This window comes from Elephas maximus, chromosome 16, assembly GCF_024166365.1.
Source record: "Elephas maximus indicus isolate mEleMax1 chromosome 16, mEleMax1 primary haplotype, whole genome shotgun sequence".
Lineage (NCBI taxonomy): Eukaryota > Metazoa > Chordata > Mammalia > Proboscidea > Elephantidae > Elephas > Elephas maximus.
In genome coordinates, this window is record NC_064834.1 from 18,585,312 (window position 1) to 18,610,969 (window position 25,658).

General features: G+C 45.5%; 1 protein-coding gene across 3 annotated transcripts in view; it reads right to left on the minus strand.

The window, feature by feature from the left end:
- Positions 1–25,658, minus strand: part of HK1 (hexokinase 1) — an 83,051-nt gene that overhangs the window by 24,541 nt on the left and 32,852 nt on the right. For 2 of the 3 annotated variants that reach the window (XM_049855789.1, XM_049855788.1), the window contains exons 3-7: positions 21,485–21,633; positions 13,719–13,838; positions 9,338–9,433; positions 8,618–8,717; positions 8,340–8,523 (exon numbers count right to left, since the gene is read on the minus strand). In XM_049855789.1, coding sequence (XP_049711746.1) covers positions 8,340–8,523; positions 8,618–8,717; positions 9,338–9,433; positions 13,719–13,838; positions 21,485–21,633 — 649 coding nt within the window. The remainder of the gene's footprint in view (positions 1–8,339; positions 8,524–8,617; positions 8,718–9,337; positions 9,434–13,718; positions 13,839–21,484; positions 21,634–25,658) is intronic. The other variant, XM_049855790.1, reaches the window with a different exon arrangement.

Genomic DNA, 25,658 nt, shown 5'->3' on the forward strand with positions numbered 1-25,658 from the left:
CCTTATTACACCCCATGAGGTAGGCATTATCATTATCCCCATTTCACAGATGAGGAAACTGAGACACAGAAAGGTTTCTTAGCTTGCCTGCAACCAGAGTTAATAAGTTGCACATCCACATTTTGAACCCAGTTAAATCTAACACCAGAGGCTATTCTAGTGACCCCTGTGTTGATCTGCCTCTCTCATGGGCAGTATCATTAAATGTTAGCTATACTGATATGCTAGGGACCACTGAGCCCCATCCCTAGCCCAGCCTCTGCTGGTCCACCTCCAGCTCCTGTCCCCTCCAGGCAGCCTGTCCCCCATGTTGGGCAGCCTGCCAATAGGAAAGGCTGCTCGCCTTAGGATGAGCTAAACCCTTTGACCCACAGCTTTTTACTCTGTCCTCTAAAGACACCCAGAATGATCTGCTCCCTGTTCTACATGATGTATGTCCGTTCTGTATCTTTTACATACATGTATCCTGACACTCTCTTTTTTGGATAAAGGAGGCCCTAGACCAGGGATCTGTCCTTTTTTCTGGCTCCTAGGACCCCCACCAGAGGATCAGGACACAAAACAGCACTTCCCACAAGCCTCTCTCAGTCCCAGCCAAGGCTCCTGGAGACTGGCCGGGCTCCCCAACCCACATGCTTCCCTTCTGCTCAAGTGAACCCACGCAAGCACTGGTCAGGCACCTACGCCCAAGCCAGCAGTGGGTGGCAGTGTCATAGTGTCCAGCCTCCTTGCCAGCTGGTGGGCAGGCAGGGGTGAGACCCACAGGGCCGGGGAAGTAGGCTGGCAAGAGAGGGTAAGGGATCATATTTGGACAAAGAGAGCAATGAGCAAGGACTTGCACATCAATGAGGAGCTCCCTTGGCAGCTAGGGCTTGCTCTGACCAGCAGCCCTGGGAAAGAAGAGGGAGAGGTCGTGGCCAAGCAACCCATGATAGGAGCTGCAGAAAGAGTCTATGGAGGGAGCCAAGCAGCAATAAGAAAAAGCGTTTGGCATGGACTTGAAAACATATGGAGTTATTCCACCACCAACCAGGCCAAAGAATTCTCCTGAACTACAGGGTTGGCTACCATGGTCACGGCTGTTGCTATTCTGTGGGCGGTATCTCCTTGCACGTAGAAGGACGCACTAAACAAGCAATCAGGGGGAAATGGGATTTGAGATTCCGGACACAAACACAAAACAGAAGAGCAGGAGGCCCAAGAAGGCAGGGGGGAAGGAGGACAAGAATTAAAAACCAAAGAAGGGAAGTAAACTCACACGCCTACGGTCAACTGATTTTTGACAAGGGTGCTAGGTCCATTCGAAGGGGAAAAAAAGTCTCTTCAATAATTGGTGCTGGGAACACTGGACTGCCTCACCCAGAAAAATAAAACAGGATCCATACCTCACACCATACACAAAAACAAATTCAAAATGGATTAAGGACCTAAATGTGCAAACTAAAACCATAAAATTCTTAGAAGAAATAGCAGGTGCAACACTGTCAGGCCTAACTTTTAACAATGGATTATCTAATACAATAACAAAAGCACAAACAGCAAGAGACAAAATAAATAAATGGGACCTCATAAAAATTAAGAACTTTTGTTCATCAAAACTTTACCAAAAAAGTGAAAAGACAAGCTACTGCCTGGGAATATATCTTCAGAAATCATATATACAACAAAAATCTAATAACCAAAATATATATAAAACTTCAACAACGTAAGAACAAAAAGACGTATAACCCAATCAGAAAATGGGCAAAAGACTTAATAGACATTTCACCAGAGAAGACGTTAAAATAGCCATCGAAGACGTGAAAAGATGCTCAACGTCATTAGCCACCAGAGAGATGGAAATCAAAACCATAATGAGATACCATTTCACTCCCACTAGGATGGCTAACATTAAAAAAAAAGAAAATAACAAATGTTGGTGAGGATGTGAGGAAACTGGAATCTTTATCCATCTGATGGGAATGCAAAATGGTACAGCCTTTGCGGAAAACAGTGAGGTAGTTCCTCAAAAACTAAAGATAGAACTACTACATGACCCAGCAATTCCACTCCTAGGTATATACTCTAAAAACTTGAATGCAGAGACCCAAACTGAGACTTGTACAAGTGTTATTGCAGCGCTATTCACAACAGCCAAAAGGTGGAAACAACCTTAACGCCCATCAACAGATGAATGGATAAACAAAACGTGGTACATATGTACAATGGAAAACTACTCAGCCAAGGGGAGAAAAGAAGTCTTGATACATGCTACAATATGGATGGAGCCTGAAGACATGCTGAGTGAAGTAAGTCAGTCACAGATGGATAAATATTTTATGACCTCACTTATATACAAAGACTAGAAAAGACAACTATATAGAAACCAGTTTATTAGTGATTACCAGGGACAGGAGGGAGGGGAAAAGGAGCAATTAATGCTGCTGGAAAAATTACATTATCGGTAGAGTTGCACAGCCAATTATTTTTACTGCTGTCTATAAACTGTACACCTGTAAAAAGATGAACTGGCGAAACTTGTGTGACAGATAGATTTACAACAAAAAGACTAGCTGCTGAAGCTGATATGTACAACCAAAAACCTCATGGGATTTGGTTTCTTGGTTTGAAGGTCATGGCTTCATGGGACAGCCTGGTTAACTGGCCTAATAATGTGTTTAGTGCTTCTGTTCTACCTCCTAGTGCACTGCGTAGCGCCTGGGGTCTTAAAAGCTTGCAAGTGGCCATCCAAGGCACAACAATATCTTGCCTAGAGCAACAGAGGAAGAAGGAGAGTTGGGATTGGCAGAGGATATGGAATGTGTGGCTAAATGCCTCCATGAGCAACTCCCTCCTTTGCCATAAGACCAGAAGGGTTGGATGGTGCTCAGCTACCATTACTGAACATTTTGATGAAAGAGTCTACAGAAGAATCCTGATCAAAAGGGGAAAATGCAGAATGGAATTTCAAATTCTCAAGGACTCCAGACCTTCCTGGAGACATGAAGGTTGGATGAACCCCTAAAACTATTGCCCTGAGATAATCTTTAAACCTTAAACCAAAAATATCTCCTCAAGTCTTCTTAAAACCAACCAACAGTTTAGCTTAACTAGTAAAAAATGTCTGCCTTGACGATTACGAGCCCAAGAGACAGAAAGGACCACATGAACCAGAGACTACGTCATCCTGAGACCAGAAGAACTAGATGGTGCCCGGCTACAGTCGATGACTGCCCTGATAGGGAACACAACAGAGAACCCCTGAGGGAGCAGGAGAGCAGTGGGATGCAGATCCCAAATTCTCGTAAGACCAGACTTAATGGTTTGACTGAAACTAGAAGGACCCCAGTGGTCATGGCCCCCAGACCTCCTGTTGGCCCAGGACAGGAACCATTCCCGAAGCCAATTCTTCAGACAGGGATTGGACTGGACAATGGGTTGGAGAGGGATGCTGGTGAGGAGTGAGCTTCTTGGATCAGGTGGACACTTGAAACTATGTTGGCATCTCCTGCCTGGAGGGGAGATGAAAGGGTGGAAGGGGTTAGAAGCTGGCAAAATGGACACGAAAAGAGAGAGTGGACGGACAGAGTGGGCTGTCTTATTAGGGGGAGAGTAATTGGGAGTGTGTAGCAAGGTATAATCAACTCGACGACACTGGGAGCAAGGTATATATGGGTTTCTGTGTGAGAAACTGACTTGATTTGTAAACTTTCACTTAAAGCACAATAAAAATTATTAAAAAAAAAATCTGCCTTGAGTACTATGTTCTTTTAAGAACTATCTATATGGGATCAGAGTGATAACAGTAACTCGAAAGATAAGATAGGAATCTTTGGGAACAGTGAATGTATGTTATGTTAATTGGGGAGGAATAACTCAGAAAAGGAGGATGAGAATGGTTACACAACTCAAAGAATGTAATCAATGTCACTGAACTGTACATGTAGACACAGTCGAATTGGTTTATGTTTTGCTGTGTACAGTCCCAGCAACAATAAAATTAAAAAAAATTTTTAATAATAATAAAAAAATAAATAAAGTAGTCATGGATGAAAAACCAGGAGTCCCTGGGCGTTACAAATGGTTAAGCACTCAACTACTAACCAGACCTACCCAGAGGGCACCTCAGAAGAAGGCCTGACAATCTGCTTCCAAAAGATCGTAGCCTTGAACTCCCTGTGGAGCAATTCTACTCATATACATGGAGTCGCTATGAATCAGAACTGACTAAACAACAGCTGGTTTGGGGGTTTTTTTGTTGTTTTTTAAGGCCATCCTTGATTTTTTTTTTTTTTTCCATAAATAATGAGAGATACCTCTTGGAGGTTCTAGAGGCTGGCCCTGAAGACTCACACTTTCAGACAGGACAGAAAACTTCAAACCTAAGTCAGATCAAACCTCAAAAAAAGAGCCTTGGGCCAGTTTTCTCCTATTCTGGTGCCTCGGCTTTCCTACGAGTAAAGTGGAACACCTTTCCCCGCACACAAAAGACAAAAGGGCTTTGAAGAACCTGGCATTTCACAAAAGAAACACAGGAAGGACCCAAAGACTTAAGCAAGATCCTCAGAGAACAGCAAAACTGGCCTGACCTAAATTTTACTAAGCTTTGGCTGACAGCTTATTTCCTGGAAAATATGATGCAACTCAAGGACCTGTAATCTCCTTGGAATTGCTTTTTACTTTTTTTTTTTTAATTTTATTTTGTTGTTGCTGAGAATTTTTCACAGTGGAACTGTTCTTAACAAGACCTGACCTATGGTGATCAATAAGCAGGGAAGCGCACTGGAGAAGACAGACTTCACCCCAACCTTTCACTCTTTCACTCATCTGCTGGTTTATCCACCCACCCATCTCCCAGCCTCCTACCTACCAACCCCCCATCTACCCATCCATCCACCCACCCGTCCACCCCATCCACAATCTACCCAACCCCAATGTCTACTGCAAGCCAACTCTGAACCCAGTTCACACTTCAGCCTGGGGATACACTTTAGCCCTTTAGAGAAATTCAGTAAATCAGTCAGGGATGAACAATCAAGAAATCTAGGTTTACACTCAACTCTGCAGGTGGCTCCCAGACTGGGCCTAGGGATACAGACAAGGGACCGGGCCATATCTGCTCAGTTACCACAGGTAGCCTGCCCCACTGAGAAGGGAGATTTCTAAGTAAGTGACTGAAAGTAACTATAGGTGCATAATCTCTTATCTGAAATCCTTGGGTCAGATGTTTTTTGGGATGTGATTTGAGGATTTTAGACGTAATATGGGTACGTGCTATATATCACAGAACGCTCCCAGAGGTGCCTGAGGCAGCGCTGTAGGCAAGCACATTAATAGGTCTGCAGTACAACTTATCCACCACCCATTTGTCGGTCTGTCATACTGGGTGAGCTGTGTTTGCATGTTACTATGATGCTGGAATCTATGCCATTGGTATTTCAAATACCAGCAGGGTCATCCCAGGTTTCAGCAGAGCTTCCAGATGAGAGACTAAGAAGAAAGGCCTGGAGATCCACGTGCAAAAATTAACCAGTGAAAACCCTATGGACCACAACAGAATATTGTTACTTTGAACACATCATCAGGAAAGACTAATCGTTGGAAGAGGACCTCACGTCTGGTGAGGTGCAGGGCCAGTGAAAGCATGGAAAGCCCTCAATGAGATGGACTGACAGAGTGGTTACAACAATGGACTCAAACATGCCAATGATCATGGGGATGGTGTGCGACCAGGCAGCGTTTTATTCCGTTGTACGAGGGGTTACCATGAGTTGGGGCCAACTCGATGGCAAGTACCAGCAACAACAGTACTTACTTATAAACAGTCACAGTAAATAGCTTCATATTCGTTGGGTCAGGTTTTACCACCAACAGACTTGGGGAAAAAAAAAGTTGGCTTTTAGAGTTTTGGATCTGTGGATAAGGGATTGCACGTGGCCTGGTGCCCCAGGCTCAGGCTGCAAAGTCCATGTGCAACTCGGGGTCTACGAGCTTGGGATTTCTCTCATTGAGAGAACAAACTTACCACCACCTCTGGACATGAAGGCTTGGGTTGGCCATTTATGCAATTCTATTAATTCACGTGGAAAGCCTCATTTTCCAGCTTGGAGTATTGAGATGGGTAATGGGTTTCCGAATGACTAGCAAACGCCTGTCTGTTTCTCTGTGGCATAAGGATAAGGGCTGTTGGGCCAACAGGGTCAGTGAACATGAAAAGATGGAATATCAAGAAGGGAGGGGGAAAGAGGCGGCTTTTGCTTAGAGTGCACTGAAGGTATGTTATAATTTGGAAAAAGACACTGGAAACAGTTGCACAACTCCAAGAATGTAATCAATATCACTGAATCGGACTTACAGAAGTTGAGTAAATATTTTGTGCGTTCTTGTGTGTATTTCAACATCGAAAAGAAAAGACGGAATATCAAGCCAGCCCATTCTCTCAAGGCTCTCTACAGGCCAACAGCATCAAACTGAGGTTAAGACAGCTGAAAGGCTGGGTTGATCAGACCCGGCTAGCCACATGCTGGAATCACAGAGAAATGTGAAAACTGAGTATGCATTTCTGAACATAAGTGCCTGGATGAAGCAATACCCGCTATTATAGACTGAAGTGTATTTTCCAAAAAAATATTTCAAAGTCCTAATCCCCGGTGCCTGCCAACGTGACTTTGTTTGGAAACAGGGTCTGTGTAGATGTTATCAGTTGACCTGTGGTCATACTGGAATATGGTGGATCCTACCCAATGTGAATGGTGTCCCTTATAAAAGGGGAGAAGAACACAGAGGGAAGATGGGCATGAAGACAGAGGCAGAGACCAGAGTGATATGTCTACAAGCCAAGGAACACCAAAATCACCAGCCATCACCAGTAGCTAGGAGAGAGGCACGGGACAGATTCTTCCTCAGAGCCCTCAGAAGAAACTAACCTGTGAACACCTTAAGTTCAGACTCCTTGACTCCAGAACAATAAATTTCTGTCCTTATAAACCACCTAATTTGTGGCACTTTGTTAGGACAGCCCTAGGAAGCTAATATATCCACTCTAGCCTGAATAATGTCACTTTACTGCTGGAGCCAGGAGCTCACAGAGGTCCAATACAACTTGCCTGGCCAGCCTGATGTTCCCCATCGCCTCCAACCCATCGGCCTAGGCTTGACAGGGAAGAAGTTTCTCCACACTCCATCTCCCTAAGGCCTGAGCCTTGATGCATATGGTTTTCACGTTCACGCACACTATGGGTATTTGCATGTGTGACTGACCTCCCATCTAGACGGAAAGTCTTGGAAGAGAAGACACTGTTTTTTATCCTTGGAGCCTAGCACACACCTCAGCACATATAAAACCAAAAAAAACAAACCCAATGCTGTCGCGTCAATTCTGACTCATAGCGATCCTATAAGCACTCCAGAAATATGTGCTGAATGAATGGACACTCCCTTTGCTCAGCAGATGCCCCACATGCCACATGGCCTCCTCACCCTCAGTAGCAGCGCTAGTGATGACCATATATAAAAATGTTTTTAGCCTTAACTAATACTTCTGTGCTTTTGATTTTCTGAATGTTTCACCAGGACGCCATCAAAGAGGACATTATTTAGAAAGTGATTTTCAAGTCACGGAAACCCCGGTGGTGTGGTTAAGCACTACAGCTGCTCACCAAAACATCAGCAGTTCGAATCCACCAGGTGCTCCTCGGAAACTCTATGGGGCAGTTCTACTCCGTCCTATAGGGTCACTATGAGTCGGAATAGAGGCAACGGCAACAGGTTCTTTCAAGCCACAGATTCCACAACTATGAATCTAAGGAGCGACAGATAAAGCAATTTTCAAGCAAGGGCTTCTCCCTTTGGACATCACTAGAATCCTGGGTGGTGCAAACAGTTAAGTGCTTGACTGCTAGTGGCAAGAGTGGTAGTTCAAGCTCACCTAGAGGTGCCTTGGAAGAAAAGCCTGGCCCATCTGCTTACGAAAGGTCAGAGCCTTAAAAGCCTATGAAGCAGTTCTACTCTGTACACATGGGGTCTCCATGAGTTGGAATCGACTCAACGACAACTGGTTTGGGCAGCTGGGTAGCACAAATGGTTAAGTACTTGACTATTAACCAAAAGGTTAATGGTTCAAACCCACCAAGAGGTACCTCAGAAGAAAGGCCTGACAGTCTGCTTTGAAAGGTCACAGCCTTGAATACCCTGTGGAGCAGTTCTCAGCACACATGGGGTGGTCATGAGTCGAACTGACTCAACAGCAACTAACAACAACAAACGGGCTTTAAGTCCCTTTCATTTCCCACCCCAAATCTTTGGGTGAAGTGCCCCCTTCGTTATCTACGTGGTTAGTGAGGAAAGGGTCAGAGACTCACAACTGCTTTCCCGGATTAAGGGAGCCCCGGTCTATCTCTCGGTCAAACTCGGTCCGGATGTCTTCTAGGGACCCGTCGTCCCCAAAGGCCCCCCACTCCGTGTTGATGCACATCCTCCCCTCATCGCCTTCCACCAGGTCAATGTGCCTCAGTTCCTCCATGTAGCAAGCATTGGTGCCAGTGCCTTGGAGAGACAAGATGGGAAGCTGTGACCACACAGACCTGAGAAAGGAGGCAGTGCCTTCTCGAAATGTCTGCTGAGTGAGGGATGACGTTACCAATGATCAGGCCAACTTCACAATGCTGGTCATCGTAGCCACAGGTCATCATGGTCCCCACTGTGTCGTTCACCACGGCCACAATGTTGGCGTCATAGTCCTGGGGACAGGTAAGGGGGTGTCACCATCTACCCACACGTGGGAGAGTGCCAGTCTTAATGACTACCACTCCCCTTCTTGGTGGTGCTGGTTTCATTACTGCTGGTGCTCAAGTTAACTGGATTAGGGTATAGTGATTAAATTATGGAAAATGCACAGTCCCCTCAATTATCTGGCTTCAAATTCTTTTGAGTCATTTTATACATGGAACCACGTTGCTCTTCAAATCACACCATTACATCCCTGTGCCAGCTGTACCATCAGCTCCTCTGGCCTGGTTCTAACCACAGCAGGGTGCACCTGCCGACACGACTCCCTGCACCCCACACTCCACCATTGGAACGAGGTGCCCACATGCCCAAGGGCTGGGTTCCTTTGCGCAGCTCCCTTTGGGCAGTGCTTCTGAGAGTTCCATGTGCAGCTATGCCTGTCCCTCTGTTCTGTGGACCCTCCCCACTCACCTGCCCAGGTCTTTAAGACCTCAAGGCCACAACACTCTCTGGCCACAGACCCCTGCCCTACCATTCCCTGGAAAGGACCTTGGTCTGTTTTAGGGCATGGCCTTCTTCCCACACCCACCACCTCTGCATGGCAGAGGCAGATGGCCCAGAGAAAAATTACCCCTCGTTTCTTGATGGCTTTGTCCAGCAGCTTCACCACATCTGCACCCTCTACTCCACTCGCTTTAAATCTCTTTGTCCAGGTGATCAGGATGCCCTGCAAAGGAGAGCAGATAGGTTGGGAAGCCTCTGGAATCCCTACGTCCCTGGAGAGGCTGCTCAAAGACAGTGAAGAGAGGCCCAGAGTGCCCAGTGGCTTGTCCAAGCTCATGGTGAGTGATAGAGTTGGACCCCATCCCATGTCCTCTCCATCCACCAGATGCATTTCTCTGGGGACTGCGAAAGAATAACATCCAGCCTACAAAACCCAGCTCACACTAAAATAAAACAAGCGCCCAGCCGGTTCAGCAATGTCACTCAGCATACAAGCCTAAGTGGATTTCAAACACACAGTCAGAATCCACTAAAGACAGCAGGAGAAATCCCGTTCTTGCCTGATCACCCTTCCCCACAGCCATTGGCTCCCTAAGTCCCAAGGAATGAAAGCAGAGCCACGCTGGCAAGATAAAGAAAATGCTACGATAGTTCTTGGCATCTAAGAGTCAGGTTTTGGAGGTTTAATGGATAATGTTGACTGTGATTTGGGAGCCCCAGTGGAGTAGTAGTAACTGAAATGCCGGCAATTTGAACCTACCCATTGCTCTGCAGGGGAAAAGATGTGGCAGCCTGCTTCTGTAAAGGCGACGGCCTTGGAAACCCTATGGGGCAGCTCTACTCTGTCCTATAGGGTCGCTATGAGTCGAATTGGCTTGAAAGCAACAGGTTTGGTTTTTTGGTTTTTATATGTGATTTATGCCTCATTGGCCAACTTTAGAACTTAACCCCATTTGTAAAGCTATGACCACTCTTTATACAATATAATCCCATTTCTATTTGTACATTAATGGAGAAACATCCAGAAGGATAGGCATCCAATGGTTATTCACTTCGGAATGTGGAGGGGCAGGAATTTTGCTTTTTGCTTTACACATTTTTATATTATTTAAGAGTTTTACATGCTTGCTTTTGTATTTAAAAAACTCGAAGATGCTAATAAGAAATATACTATTGTACTGGAATACTCTTCTCTGAATGGGGACAGTAGCTATAAATGCTGTAGCAGGGTTGGAAGGATTCTCTGGTCAGACCCTGGCACCTCTGGGGGACACAGGGATGGAGGTCTTGCTTACCAGCACGTACTGCCCTTGCTAACGGTGAAAGCCACAGCAGCCTGTGACAGCACTTGGAAGGATGAGCCTTGATGAGAACTGGTGGTTTTTCTCCAAGCAGCAGCCTGTGGCTAGACCAGGCATGTCAAAGCCCCAGGACACACTACCTCCTCCTGAGGCTCCCCCAACCCCATAAAAAAAAAAACAGAAAACATATGGGATTGGCAGTCAGGAGACCCCATCCTATGTCCACACCTTCTGTCCATTTCCTGTGGGTGGTTCCTTAACTCCTCTGAGGTTCACTTTGCCCAGCTGTACAATAAGGAGCTGGTCTTGATTTGGACAGTCTTGAAGGTTGCAGCCAGCACCGAGAAGTGGGCACAGGGCCCCTGGATGGGTAACCACTGGCTTCCTGTAGGCAGCACACCCCAGCCCAGGAAGCCCTCCCAGATGTGCTCAGGGCCTGTGCTTGGGGCCCCCACCCCGGGCTCCCTCTCTGCCCACGACACTCCTCTCCCAGGCACATCTGCTCTGCCCTGGGGTGGCTATCCTCTCACCCCTTCTATAACGCCTTCACCCTGGAAGATGTGCCTTTCAGGAGAGCAGCCATGTCTGTGCACCACTGTCTCCCAGGGCCTTGTCCAGAGGCTGGCCACACGGGACTCAGGGAATAGCTGCTGATGAATGGATGCGCGACAATGATACACAGCCCACCCAGCCCAGCCCCCACCGAGGTCTCTTTATCCCAGACCGTCTCCTACCTCTCACAGAGGGTAGCAAGGAGCCCTGAGACCCATCTCGCTCCCCAAGGAGCATAAATATCATGTCCTATGTCTCAAAAGCCACGGAACTTTGGGAGAGGGTTTGGGAAAGACACCCTGGAGGCCAAGTTGATCTGAACTCTCTTGGGGGTGCAGCAACCACCAGAGCAGAGAAAGAGGCTCAATGTGGCCACACCAGCTTCTTGAATAGATAAAAGGACAAAGGAAGCCCTGCCTCACCTCCTCTTCCTCCATGCTCTCCAGCTGAACTCACTCCTACAGGTCTGCAGGAAGGCCTCTTGCAAACCGGCTCCCCTCGCCTCCCTGGGAACTTGGGCCAAACTGTTAAGTGTGTTCTGTCTCCCCCCAGGTCACAGCGTCCCTTCTGGCACAGTGACAGTAACAGTGTTCAAGAGCAGACACCATAAATATGTCTTCGCCTGAGACCGTTGTCTCTGGAGAGAGGGCTAGACCACCACCACCATCCAAATACTCATTTCTCCTAAGACATATTGGGCTTTTGCCCTGGCCCTCTTCAAAAACCCCTGCACTGGCCCCACACCAGTGGTTCAGGTGTGTGCGGAGTGAGAAATCCTTCTCCTTTCATCAGGGTCTTTGTGGGTCATGGACTGGAATAGAAGGTCTAGAGCTATTGAGGCCCAATCCCTAATAGCTAAGGCTTCCAGCTCCTTCTCGGTGGCTTGCTCCTTTCTCTCCTTACCAGGGCTTTGTGGGAAATACTCTGCCCCCAGAATGACTTTGGGGCTCTGGGGTGAGACAGCAATACCCTGGGGGCATTCAGTTGTGCTGGAAGATGGGAGTCCAGTGGCTGGGAAGTGGGGCCTGGGATCCTGGTGCGGATCTCCCTTTAAAAAGCCATGTGGCCTTAGGAAGCCTCAGTTTTCCTATCTGTGAAAAGAGGGGCTTGGCCTGCTTAGCTCTCAGGCCCCTCCTTGCTGTAACGTTAGTGATTCCACAGATAAATGGATGTAAGGGCTCAGCAGCTAAAGCAGTGCCCAGGAGTGGGTGCTTACCCTACTGATAAAGGGGTACAGGGGCACTGCCAGGAGACCTAGAGGGTGCTGTGTGCCCAAATGTTACTATCCTGCAGCAAAGCAGACCACTTGCGAGCATGGGCTCTGGAGCCAGACTGTCCGGAGCTAATCTAGGCTCTGTACGTTCTTCCTGTGTGACTTTGGGCAAGGTTCTTAACCTCTCTGAGCCTCAGTTTCCTCATCTGTAGATTAGGGATCATAAGTACTTAACTCATAGGGATGTCTGAGGATCACATGCATTAATTGTGAAGTACATATTAGAACGCTTCCTGGCACATTGAAGGCACTCAATAATGCGAACTATTAGTATTCCTGGAACCCTGGTGGTACAGTGGTTAAGAGCTTGGCTGCTAATCAAAAGGTCTACAGTTCGAATCCACCAGCCCTCCTTGGAAACCCTATGGGGCAGTTCTACTCTGTCCTGTAGGGTCACTATGAGTTGGAATCGACTTGATGGCAACAGGGTTTTTGTTTTTTTTTTTAAATACACACACACAGAGCAATCTCTGAATAAACTCCTGATAACAGGTATACTCACTGATAACCAAAAACTTGTTGCCATCGAGTCGATTCCAACTCATAGCAGCCCTACAGGGCAGAGCAGAACTGTCCCACAGGGTTTCCAAGGGGTGGCTGGTAGATTTCAACTGCCAACCTTTTGGTTAACAGCCTGAGGTCTTAACCACTGCACCACCAGCGCTCCATATATGTATAGGGTCGCTATGAATTGGAATCGACTCGGCAGCAGTGGATACATATAAAAAAAATCCCCTTCCCTATCTGTCCATGTAGAAACAGGAAAGAGGCTGCATCGACTTATCTGGCACTCCTGCAGTGCTCCGGGGTACAGTGCTATTACTTGATAGGTCTGAGTCTATCCTTGTCGACTGGATAAATGAATGAGCAAATGAGAAACAAAAAGGTGGGTGCAACAAGTCACCTGAAAGTCAACAAGGGAACTCAGGACCTCTCCGGGGCTGGGGCTGCTGACCAGCAGATGCTGTCGAGCGGGGCCCTGGCACGGAGCGGGTGGGGCCCGATCACATCTGCTGTAGCCAGGATGGCGCCCAGGTAAACACCGCAACGCTTCCCGGCCTCTCTCCATCATCACACCTGGTTACTTCCCTTCACCTGCTTGAGTTTTATAACTGGTTCTTTCTACCTCATGGCCACAAATATCACACGATTCATCCCCCCAAACACATAAATAACTAAGCAAATTGAGAAATAAAATTATTACCTCACATCAATTTCTGCAAATATGTCTCAAAAAATACAAGACACAAGGACATCCTGTAAGTGAACAGGAAAATTCATCGAGAAAAAGGGTCCCTTAGTTCTTCTACTCTGGGGGCTTCTGTGGGGCCCCATTTGAAAAGTCACAGTGCCTACGAATGGTCACCCCAGAACATCCTTACCTCATCAATTTTGGATTGTTGGCAGGGGAAAGAAAACGTGAATCCCACAGGTAATTTCTTGTCCTTGATTTTCTTTTTCTCCATGAAGTCTCCCAGGCACTCAGCGACGTGATCAAAAAGCTGGAGGAGGCAGGAGAGAGCAGTGACACGGACGGAAGGGGCCTTAACATTTTAGGAAAAAGTGTAAATGAATCCCTCTCCCACACACAAGAAAGAACATGTCTCCTCAAGCTGAGAAGCCCCAAGTGGGGCATATGGTGAATGTACTCAGCCGCTAACCAAAAGGTTGGAGGTTCAAGTCCACCCAGAAGTGTCTCGGAAAGGCCTGGAGATCTACTTTCGAAAAATCAGCCATTGAAAACCCTATGGAGCACAGTTCTACTCTTAACTCACACGGGGTTACCATGGGTTGGGGTCAATTCAATGGCAACTGGAACTGGACCCAAGCTATCCATCCCCACAGAACCAGCGGTCTCGTTTGAAAAATCACCATGTGCATGAATGGTCAAGAAGAGTCAAAAGGAGACCACCTTAGAGGCCAGCACAGCTCTAAGGAAGCACTTCAAAAACTTAAAACAGAACCAGCTTCTCAGTGGTCTCTAATATGTATTATCTGGGTACTGAGAAAATTCCATAATAAAACAGAATCAGCTCCTCCTCCATGACATACAGGCCGTGGGTACACATCTCACCCCTCACCCCCAATCCTGGTCTGGCCCCACCCCACACCTCTATCTCTGTAAATTCCAGAAGCTCCACGGGCCAAGTCCATAGCCCATTTGAGGGACTTAACAAGCTTTATGCTACTATCATCTTTTTGCTTTTTACTGCGTATAACGTATAAATTATATATACAAAGTGCACACATTATCAGCGTGGAGCTCACTGGATTCTCACACGCCTGTGTAACCAGCACCTAGATCAGGGACCACATTATCAAACCCAGACTCGTCCCCCGCTCAGGTCTGCTGCAGTCATCACCGCTGCCACCCACCCAGGTTGAGCTGCTCTGACTTGCAACATCCGAGATGGTGATGGGATGGGATATAAATGGGATGACACAGTGTGTGCTCTTGGGCGCCTGCCTTCTTTCACTCTGCATTGTGGGTATGGGTCATCGGTGTTAGCGTGTGTCTTTGCAGCTCCTCCTTTTCACCGCTGCATAGTATCCCCATGGAGTGAATACACGACCTTTTTTTTTTTACTGAGTTGCAACTTAAGCTTGCCTGCTCCACAACGTGTTACCTTTGACCTAACAGGTACAAACACATTCTGGGAATCCACTAAAAGAACCCACAACACTGGTTCCCTAACCTCGGCATGAATACCGCCCAAGATGGGAGACTCACCACTTCAAAGGCAACATTTTAAGCTCTCTGTAATACCTCTGCTCATCTCTAAAATGTACCTCAGACTGAATATAATATGCTGCATGTGTTCCTACCAGAGGAGAGCTTAGCAAAATTAATAACCTCCCTTATCCTTAGCTGCAGGTCTCTATAAATGCAACCAAAGCATGTATATGCTCTTTGGCTGCCATGCCACAGTCTAGGTAAGCCCCTATCTTTCTCACATTGCTGCCATGGCACTGGACTTCCTACATGTCACCTTCTACCATCAAGACCAGCTTACTTATGTATGGGATCAACACAGCCACGAACTTCTAGAGCCCAAAAGAAGGCAAGGTCAAACTACATGGTCACATGAAGCAGCCCCTGCCTGTGTTTCCAAACAAGACCATTTGCCTGAAGGGCTTTTCTTGGTGGGGCATCCTTGAGAGGGGCTAGGAGTCATTATTTCCAGCCCCATCTTTCCCCAGATGCTCCCGACCCAGCTCTGAAGTCTGACTTTACTGCCAGGGTAAGAAAAACTTGGTCAGTTTTGATTCAGAAGCCTCTGCCCCTGAGTCACAATTACTCAGACTGGAGCTAAGAAGACACGTGACTGCCTTCCCTGGCTAAGCTTCCTGCGACCTACATTCCAGATTGATATAAAGCCACCGCTAAGTCCATCTGCACACCCCAGAGGCTATGGACTCCCCTGCGGGCCTAGGAGAGAAGGTCGGCAGAAGAAGGGCCATCACAGGAAGTACCTGGGAGAACTTGGGCTGCAGAAACAGATTCACATGAACCAGCTCCAGGACGCTGACCGAACACAACTCCCCCAAAGCACTCCATTAAGAAGGAAATGTCGTTTCTGCAGAAGGCTCACAATCCAGGGGCTACAAGCCAGGAAGGAACCCCTGGACTAACCTGGACTCCTCCCCACATGTGTGGTCAACCCAGGAAACAAGTGACCCCACCTCTCTGGACTCAAACTTTCAGAGTTTCAAAGATGTTCGTTTTTTTCATTCCTGGAAACAAGCTTATTAAAAAAAAAAAATTTTTTTAATTCCTCCCCCAGCCCCCGCCACAGAGAAATCAGTTCCTCTGACTGAGGATGATAATGACTAAAACAAAAACTTAAAAATGTATTATTCAAAATACCCAGAACCAACTAAGTGATATTTTAAGTATACTTTTGAAATTTACTAAAGTTTAAAATTGCATGAACACTTTTGGGACATAGTGTAAGTGTGTGCGAGTACATGCGCGCCTGTGTGGAAAGAGAGAGGAAGAGGTAGAGGGGAGAGCAGAGAGAAAGAAAAAGATAAATCAAATAGTTAACAACTGGGGAATCTGGGCAAAGGTGTCTTATACGAGCTTTTTGTTACCATCTTAAAACTTTTCTGCAAGTTTAATATTATTCCTAACTAAAATTATACAATCTATTAAACATTCCCCAACATTAGAGAAGGTGAGAGTCCCTATAATGACAACCCCAGGAATGTACCGCTGTTCATCATCTGTGAGTCTGTGTTGCTTCATGGGTAAATGAGCACCCTGGTTACCAGACTATCCTATAGGTCGACAAGAGATCACAGAAAAGTGCAGGTTATTTCTAACCTCACACCAAAATTCTGGAGGAAGTGTTCCTGTTTTCATCCCAATTTTTCTTCTTCTGACCCTCTGCCTCACCCCCCCAGACTTTCTTCCTTCCGCATACCCCTCATGTTTCCTCACCATCAAAAAATTAAAAACCATAAATCAAAACAATAAAGACAAAGCCCAAACCCAAGAGTTCCAAGGTTGCAGTAACACCTGAAACCAGACAGCCTGGCTTCAAACCCCAGCTCCAATCTTATGAGCTGTGTGGCCCACGGGCTGGAGACTTACCATCTGAGCCTGGATTTTCAAATCTGTAAAATGGGAAGAATAATAATACTCCATAGGGTTGTTGTGATGAGTAAACGAGTTATTACAGATAAAGTACTCAGATCAGTGACTTGCACATAACAAATACTATGTCTCTGCTATAATAGTACTATATTATTATCATCATCTTTTCTTTGCAGCCTGCCTGGAATGGGCAGAGAAAGAACCAGAGAGAGGGCAAAACAAAGTGGTGCCGGGAATGAAACAGGGAAAGACAAGGACAGAAGCTGGGAGAGACACAGTCACCAGCGACGGCAGAAAGAAGGAAGTCGCTGGACACAAACTCAGTGAGGAGTGTGCACATGTATGTATGTGGAAAGGGTGCTGTTGCTAGGTGCCATGAAGTCGGTCCTGACTCACAGCAACCCTACATACAACAGAACAAAACACTGCCTGGTCCTGCGCCATCCTCATATTCATTGCTATGCTTGAGCCCACTGTTGCAGCCACTGTGTCAATCCATCTACTTGAGGGTCTTCCTCTTTATTGCTAACCCTCTGCTTTACCAGGGACTGGTCTCTCCTGATAACACGTCCAAAGTATTTGAGGCAAGGTCTTGCCATCCTCACTTCTAAAGAGCACTGTGGCTGTACTTCTTTCAAGACAGATTTGTATATTCTTCTGGCAGTCCAAGGTATATTCAACATTCTCCGCCAACACCATAATTCAAAGGCATCAATTGTTCTTCAGTCTTCCTTATTCATTGGCCAGCCTTCGCATGCATATGAAAAAAAAAATTTTTTTTTTTTTTTTTTTTTTTTGCATATGAGACAACTGAAAATACCAAGGCTTGGGCCACATGCACCTTAGTCCTCAAAGTGACATCTTTGCTTTTTACCACTTTAAAGGCTTTTTTCGCAGTAGATTTGCTCAATGTAATACATCGTTTCATTTCTTGACTGCTGCTTCCATGAGTACTGATTGTGGATCTGAGGAAAGTGAAATCCTTGACAACTTCAAACACTTGTCCATTTATCATGATGTTGCTTATTGGTCTAGTTGTGAGGATTTTTGTTTATGTTGAGGTATAATCCATACTAAAGGCTATAGTCTTTGAGCTTCATCAGTAAATGCCTCAAGTCCTCTTCACTTTCAGCAAACAAGGCTGTGTCATCCACATATTTCAGGTTGTTAATGAGTCTTTCTCCTACCCCCTCGTTTTTTCAGAACAACTGCCTCTTGGTCTATGTGCAGGTTCCTCATGGAAATTAAGTGTTCTGGAATTCTCATTCTTCACAATGTTATCCGTAATTTGTTATGAACCACACAGTCAAATGCCTTTTATAGTCAATAAAACACACGTAAGCATTTTTCTGGTATTCTCTGCCTTCAGCAAAGATCCATCTGACATCAGCAATGACATCCCTTGTTCCACATCCTCTTCTGAATCTGGCTTGAATTTCAAGCAGTTCCCTGTCTATGTACTACTGCAACTGTTTTTGAATTATCTTCAGCAAAACTTACTTGTGTGTGATATTAATGACATTGTTCAATAATTTCCACATTCTGTTGGACCACTTTTCTTTAGAACGGGCACAAATATGGATCTCTTTCAGTCAGTTGGCCAGGAAGCTGTCTTCCAAATTTCTTGGCATAGACAAGTGAGTGCTTCCAGCATATCAATTGATACTTCATCAATTCCTGGAGCCCTGCTTTTTGCCAATGCCTTCAGTATAGCTTGGGCTTCTTCCTTCAATACCATCAGTTCTTGATCATATGCTACCTCCTGAAACGGTTGGTCATCAACCAATTCTTTTTGGTACAGTGACTCTGAGTCTTTCTCTCTTCTTCTTTTGATGTTTCTTCTGTCGTTTAATATTTTGCCCATAGAATCCTTCAATATTCAACTCAAGGCCTGAATTTTTCTTTCAGCTTGAGAAATGCGGAGCGTGTTCTTCCCTTTTAGTTTTCTAACTCCAGGTCTTTGCACATTTCATCGTAATACTTTAGTCTTTAAGCCACCCTTTGAAATCTTCTGTTCAGCTCTTTTACTTTTATCATTTCTTCCATTTGCTTTAGCTACTCAACATTCTAGAGCAAGTTTGAGAGTCTCTTCAGACATCCATTTTGGTAATTTCTTTCTTCCCTATCTTTTTAATGACCTTTTGTTTTCTTCATATATGATGTCCTTGATGTCATCCCACAACTCATCTGGTTCTTTGGTCATTAGTGTTCAATGCATCAAATCTATGCTTGAGATGGTCTTTAAATTCAGGTTGAATATACTCAAGGTCATACTTTGGCTCCTGTGGGCTTCTTTTAACTTTCTTCAGCTTCAACTTGAACTTGCATAAGAGCAACTGATGGTCTGTTCTGCAGTTGGCCCCTGCCCTTGTTTTGACTAATGATATTGACCTTTTCCATGGTCTCTTCCACAGATGTAGTAACTTTTGACTCCTATGTATTCCATCCTGTGAGGTCCACGTGTATATAGTCACCATATATGTTGTTGAAAAAAAGTATTTCCAATGAATAAGTCGTTCGTCTTACAAAATTCTATCTTGCGATCTCCAACACAGTTTCTATCACCAAGGCCATATTTTCCAACTACTGACCCTTCTTGTTTCCAACTTTCACATTCCAATCACCAGTAATTATCAATTTATCTTGACTGCATGTTTGATCAATTTCAGACTGCAGAAGTTGGTAAAAATCTTCAATTTCTCCATCTTTGGCCCTAACGGTTGGTGTATAAATTTGAACAATAGTCGTATTAACTGGTCTTCCCTGTAGGTATATAGATATTATCCTGTCACTCACAGCATTGTATTTCAGGATAGATCTTGAAATGTTCTTTTTGACATTGACTGTGACACCATTCCTCTTCAAATTATCATTCCTGGCATTGAAGACCATATGACTGTCCGATTCAAAATGGCCAATACCTGTCCATTTCAGTTCACTATTACCTAGGATATCGATCTTTATGCATTCCATTTCATTTCTGATGACTTTCAATTTTCCTAGATTTATACTTTGTACATTCCACGTTGTGGGGGGGGGGAGGGTGGAGTACATCCTCAATCTTCAAATCCCACTTCTAAAGGTCAGGCCAAAGCATACAGGGAATGTTTACAGCAGGAGTGAGTCTAGGTGGTGAAGGCAGCAGGTGGTTCAACCCAAAGACATAGGGAACAGACAATGACAGTTGAGTGCTTGTTGCCAAATGCAAAGAGCAGGATGCCAAAAATCTGAGGTGGCTGGGCCCTGGAGAAAAGGAACAACACGGCAGCCAACTGGGCACTACTAGGAGACCTAACAGCAACAGCCTTCACACGCTCCCGAAATGGATGGTCCGGTTTCCACAGCCCAGGAATAGAGGGGTAAGTGGGGGACCTGTAGGCAGGGCCACTGTACGAGGTGTGCACCAGTGTCAGACTGGCTGTTGAGTGGTCCATTTGTAATGGTGACAGGGTCACCTTTGATACTCACTGTGACATGGTCTGAGAAGCTGAACCCAAAGCCCAGGGAGCAGGTTAAAGGCCAGGTGGAGCCCTGGTCTTGCAGAGAGAGAAGAGACTCAGGGACTTGCTCCAGGTCCTGCCCATGTTAGTTTAGGTGCAAAGTGGAGTCAGGAGCAGATGGTTCCTGGGTCTCCACTCTAAGTACACTGCAGAACAAATGGGTTCTCTGGAGAACTTAGTCTGTGGTTAATACACCCTCCATAAAGCAAATATTTGGCAAGCTCTGAATAGGGATCCTGGACAGCAGCCATGACTCTGGAGACAAGCCACAAACCGGAGGAGCCAGAAGGTCTACAGGAGAGACGAGCTTACAGAACTGAAGGCTGACAGAGAACCTGAGAGGGTGGGGCTGACTGGATCTTGATCAGAGGGCTTCTCAGGGAGCTGGGGACCAACCCCTCACGGCACCCAGATGGGCGGAAGCTGGGTGACGGGGCCTTCCCAAGCATGTCCACGTCTCCAGGGGCCTTCCAGGGACACCTGGAGAAGGTGGGCTTCACGTACTGAGTGTGAGAGGAAGAGGCAGTGATTTCCCAAGCAAGGCCCTGCCTCCCGGCTGTCAGTGCCAAGGATTTGTACAACCTATTAAATCAGGCAGCTAAGAGCCTCCAATTTGCCCTGGAGTTATAAACTCTATTCCTCCTGTCCTACACTGCAACAGCCACACCCCAGGAGGGCTGGGCTTGGTGGGCTGGGTGAGGAAGCCAGTGGCTTGAAGAAAGGGATGTTTTGTGCTAAACCTCTGCTGGGGTGCCAATCCCAGGATCCTTAGGGAATGAAGGCACTTACCCACTAGAGCTACTGGGTCTCCCTCCTCACACCCTTGACACTGTAAAGGCCTGAGCTGCCCACTCCCATTCCACCAATGTACCCAGACAGCAGAAGTCTCTTCTGAAATAACCCCACTTCCACCTGGCTGTCACATCCCTCCACCCAAGAGTCACTCTCAGCCACAACAGACTCCTTCTAGGGGCCCAGGTTCCATAGAGGTAGCCTAGGGCCTGGGGCCTGGCCAGCTGGGGCTGACCCAAAGGGAGCAGGGACCCACCTGGCTTCCACTGCCGTGTATGATGTTCTCGGGGGTGTCGTAAACCTCAGACTCCATGCGAACATTTTGATGCTGCTCGTGATCCACTTGCACCCGTAGAATTCGAAAGGAAGACCCACCAAGATCCAAGGCAATGAAATCTCCCTTCTCTGTTTAGGGAGACAACAGGTACTGCATCAGATTCAAGGGTTATGGGGTGGTCACACTCCAGGCCCCCTTCTCTGCAGGGCCTGGGCCTTCTCTGCCCCCTCGTCTGCACTGCTCTTTCAGCCAGAAAGTAGAAGGCACACAAACCTTATGCGACCACCACCTTAACTGGAAAACCGGGTAGGAGAAAACCTACACCAAGCCTGGTACTCTTAAAAAGAAGCCGTTTCAAACAATCCCAGTCTCATACTGGGGCATGAAAGCAATGGTTTAAGTACAAATTCCCATCAGATCTTTTCCCTAACTCCTTACTCTATTTCAAAAATTGTACTGCATTAAAAAAAAAAAAAATGACATAATCAAACCAGAGTGAGAGGCATTTCACTCAAAGACACCCTTGAATCTGAGGTCCCTCCCCATCTTAGCTCCTACCATGTTAGCCTAGACACCAATGGTTGGCAGTCCAGAACGCCACTTATTCCCCACGGGATGTTTATCGAGAGAATCCCTGTTGGTCACATAAGAATAGAACTGGCTGCTGTGATTATACCCCTAAGGACCAATGTGTGCAGCAAAACCAGGGTGCCAAGACCATATGCCAAGACCACCAGGCAGCAACGAGGCCATGCACAGGACACCAAACCATGAAGCCACCATAAAACACTCCTTACCCAAATTCTTATTAGTTACCCTCACACACATTCCCAAAAACATCGATGAAAACTGGTTAACTTTACTCCTGATGTCAAGGTGACCTCCCCATGTCCCACTGTACCTGTCTCACCTGGCCCTGGTGGTCCGCTAAACCCTTTATACCATGGCATCTCATTTTTCTAGGGAAGCATTTTTATTGCTATATTTATGATTATTATTTTGGTAACAGCTTTCCAAACCAAACCAAATCCATTGCCGCCAAGTGGATTCCAACACACAGCAACCCTATAGAACATAGTAGAACTGTCCCATAGAGTTTCCAAGGCTGTCATCTTTATGGAAGCAGACGGCCACATCTTTCTCCCACAGACCAACTGGTGGGTTTAAATCGTTGACCTTTCAGTTAGCAGCCAAACGCTTAACCACTGTATCTCCAGGGCTCCATGGTAACAGCTTTCCTGAGATATAATCCACAAGCTATACAATTCATCCATTTACAGTGTATAATTCAATGGTTTGTAGTATATTCAGAGTCGTAGAACCATCACCATGATAAATTTTTACATTTTCATCATCCCAAAAAGGAACCCTACACCCTTTAGCGGAGGCATCGGGGGTTCAGCGGTGGAGTTCTCGCCTTCCATGTGGGAGGCCCTGGTTTGATTCCTGGCCCGCGCACCTCATGTGCAGCCACCACCTGTCTCTCAGCAGAGGCTTGTGTGTTGTTATGATGCTGAACGGGTTTCAGTGGAGCTTGCAGAAAAAGACAAACTAGGAAGAAAGCCTAGTGATCTACTTCTGAAAATAAGCCAATGAAAACCCTGTGGATCACAATGGGCTGAGCCACAACTGATCGTGGGGATGGCAGAGGACCGGGCAGAGTTTCATTCTGTTGTGCATGGGGTCGCCAACAACAACACCCTTTAGCTATCACTCCCAGCCTCCCCTCCCCAACTCTAGGCAACCACTAATCCACTTTCTGTCCCCATAGGTTTGCCTTTTCTGGACACTTCCCATAAGTGGAATCACATAATATGAGGCCTTTTGTGACTGGCTTTTTCCACTTGACAATATTTTCAAGGTTCATCCATGTTGTAGCACGAATCAGTACTTCATTCCTTTATACTGCCAAATAATATTCCGTCATATGGATATACCACATTTTGTTTTTCCAGTCATCAGTTGACAGCCATCTGGGTAGTTTCTACTTTTTTGGTTATTATGAATAACGCTGCGATGAACGTTCATTGTACACGCTTTTGTGTGGACATATGTTTTCATTTCTCTTGGATAAACAGGTAGTCCCCAACTGAATGGGGTATTCGAGTTACAACAAACCACACTTTGAACCGTCTGTTTTTGTTTTCTTTTTTTCGGACATCTTATCATTAACTGTATGTACTACATACAATGTTGCAGCATGTAAGTTGCTGATGCTATCATTCTCAGATGTTCAAAGATTAGATTTATAAAAATACTGATAATAAAAGGCAATAATAAGGAAAACTAAAAAAGTTACTCAACTGACGTCAGAACCGACTTAGGGTGGAGTTGTCGCAATGGAACCCTGTTGTTAACTGGGGACTACCTGTATTTTGGAGTGGAATTGCTGGGTCAAGTGGTAACTCCATGTATCTCTTTGAGGAACTGCCAAACTGTTTTCCACAGCAGCTGCACTGTATTACATCCCCACCAGCAGCGAATGAGGGTTTCAATTTCTCCACATCTTCGCCAACAATTGTTATTATCTGACTTTGATCATAGCCACCTACTGAGTGTGAAGTGGTATCACATCATGGTTTTGATTTGCATTTCCCCAATGATATTGAGCATCTTTTACTGGTCATTTGTATGTCTTCTTTGGAGAAATGTCTATTCCTTTGTCCATTTTAAGAATTGGGTTGTCTTTTTTTTTTTGAGTTGTAAGAATTCCTTATATGCCCTAGACATAAGTCCCTTGTTAGATATACGATTTGCAAATATTTTCTCGCATTCTGTGTGTTGTCTTTCAGTTTCTGATAGTGAACTTTGAAATACACAAGTTTTAATTTTGATGAAAACTAGTTTAACTACTTTTTCTTTTGAGGCTGTGCTTTTATTGCCATATACAAGGTTCCATTTCCAAAAGTTTAATAGTTTTATCCCTTACATGTACGTCTTTGATTCATTTTGAGTTACTTTTTCTATATAGTGTGAAGGAGGGTTTCAACTTCCCTCTTTTACATGTGGCTACCCAGTTGTCCCACACCATCTGCTCAAAGGACTATTCTTTCTCCACTGAATGGTCTTGGCACCTTTGTTGAAAATCAATTGATCATAAATGTGAAAGATTTATTTCTGGACTCTCAATTCAATTATATCAATCTATATGTCTACCTTTATGCCAGTAGTACACTGTCTTGATTAACGTTGCTTTGCAGTAAGGTTTTAAATTGAGAAGTGTTCTTCTTTTTCAGGCTTGTTTTGGGTCCCACGAGTTTTTTATGATTTTTTCTTAAAGTAATGGTTGTTTGTTGCTTTTAAAAAAAAAAAGTTATCTTTTCTAAAGCTGACACAATTCTGCCATTGATGTCACAGAGCTTTAAGCTCTACACGTAGCGTGGCTCTATTTCTCTAAACTAAGCGATGCCTAGCAACAGTAAGAGCTCAAGGAATACTTACTGAATAAACAAGAGTGTAAATGAAGGAATTAACAAACCAGAGAACTCCTGCATGGAGTTTACCTGTCTTTACTATCTTCTTTTTCAAGTTCCCTGAGGGAAGGGGCACAACTTGGGGTTCTCTGCACCTGCCCTTGGCACCCAGAACTGCTCAATAAATGGTTTGTGTGTTTGCATGTTCATTTGTTCATTCATTCATTCAAGGTGCCTCTGCTGGCTGTTTTTGTTTTTTTTTTATTAAGTTTTATTGAGATACAAATCATACAATTCATCCATTTTAAAGTGTACAATTCAGTGGTTTTAGCATACTCGGAGTTGTGCAAGCTTTACAACTATCTAATTTTAGAACATTTCATCATCCCCAAAAGAAACCTGGTACTGATTAGCAGTCACTTACTTCCCACTTCTCCCTCCCTTCAGCCTCTGACAAACATCAATTTACTTTCTGTGTCTGTAGAGTTGCCTACTCTGGACATTTCATATAAACGGAATCACATAATGCGGCCTTTGGTGTTTGGTTTCTCTCACTTAGCACGTTTTCGAGGCTCATCCATGTTGTAGCACGTGCCAGTACTTCATTCCTTTTTATTGCCAAATAACACTCCGTGGTATGGACATAGCACATGATGTGGCTGGTTTTAACTTGCTTCTGAGATCCAAAGGAAAGGGACAAAGGGTAAAGGTGGAAGAATGCTGGGAAACAGGAGTCCTAG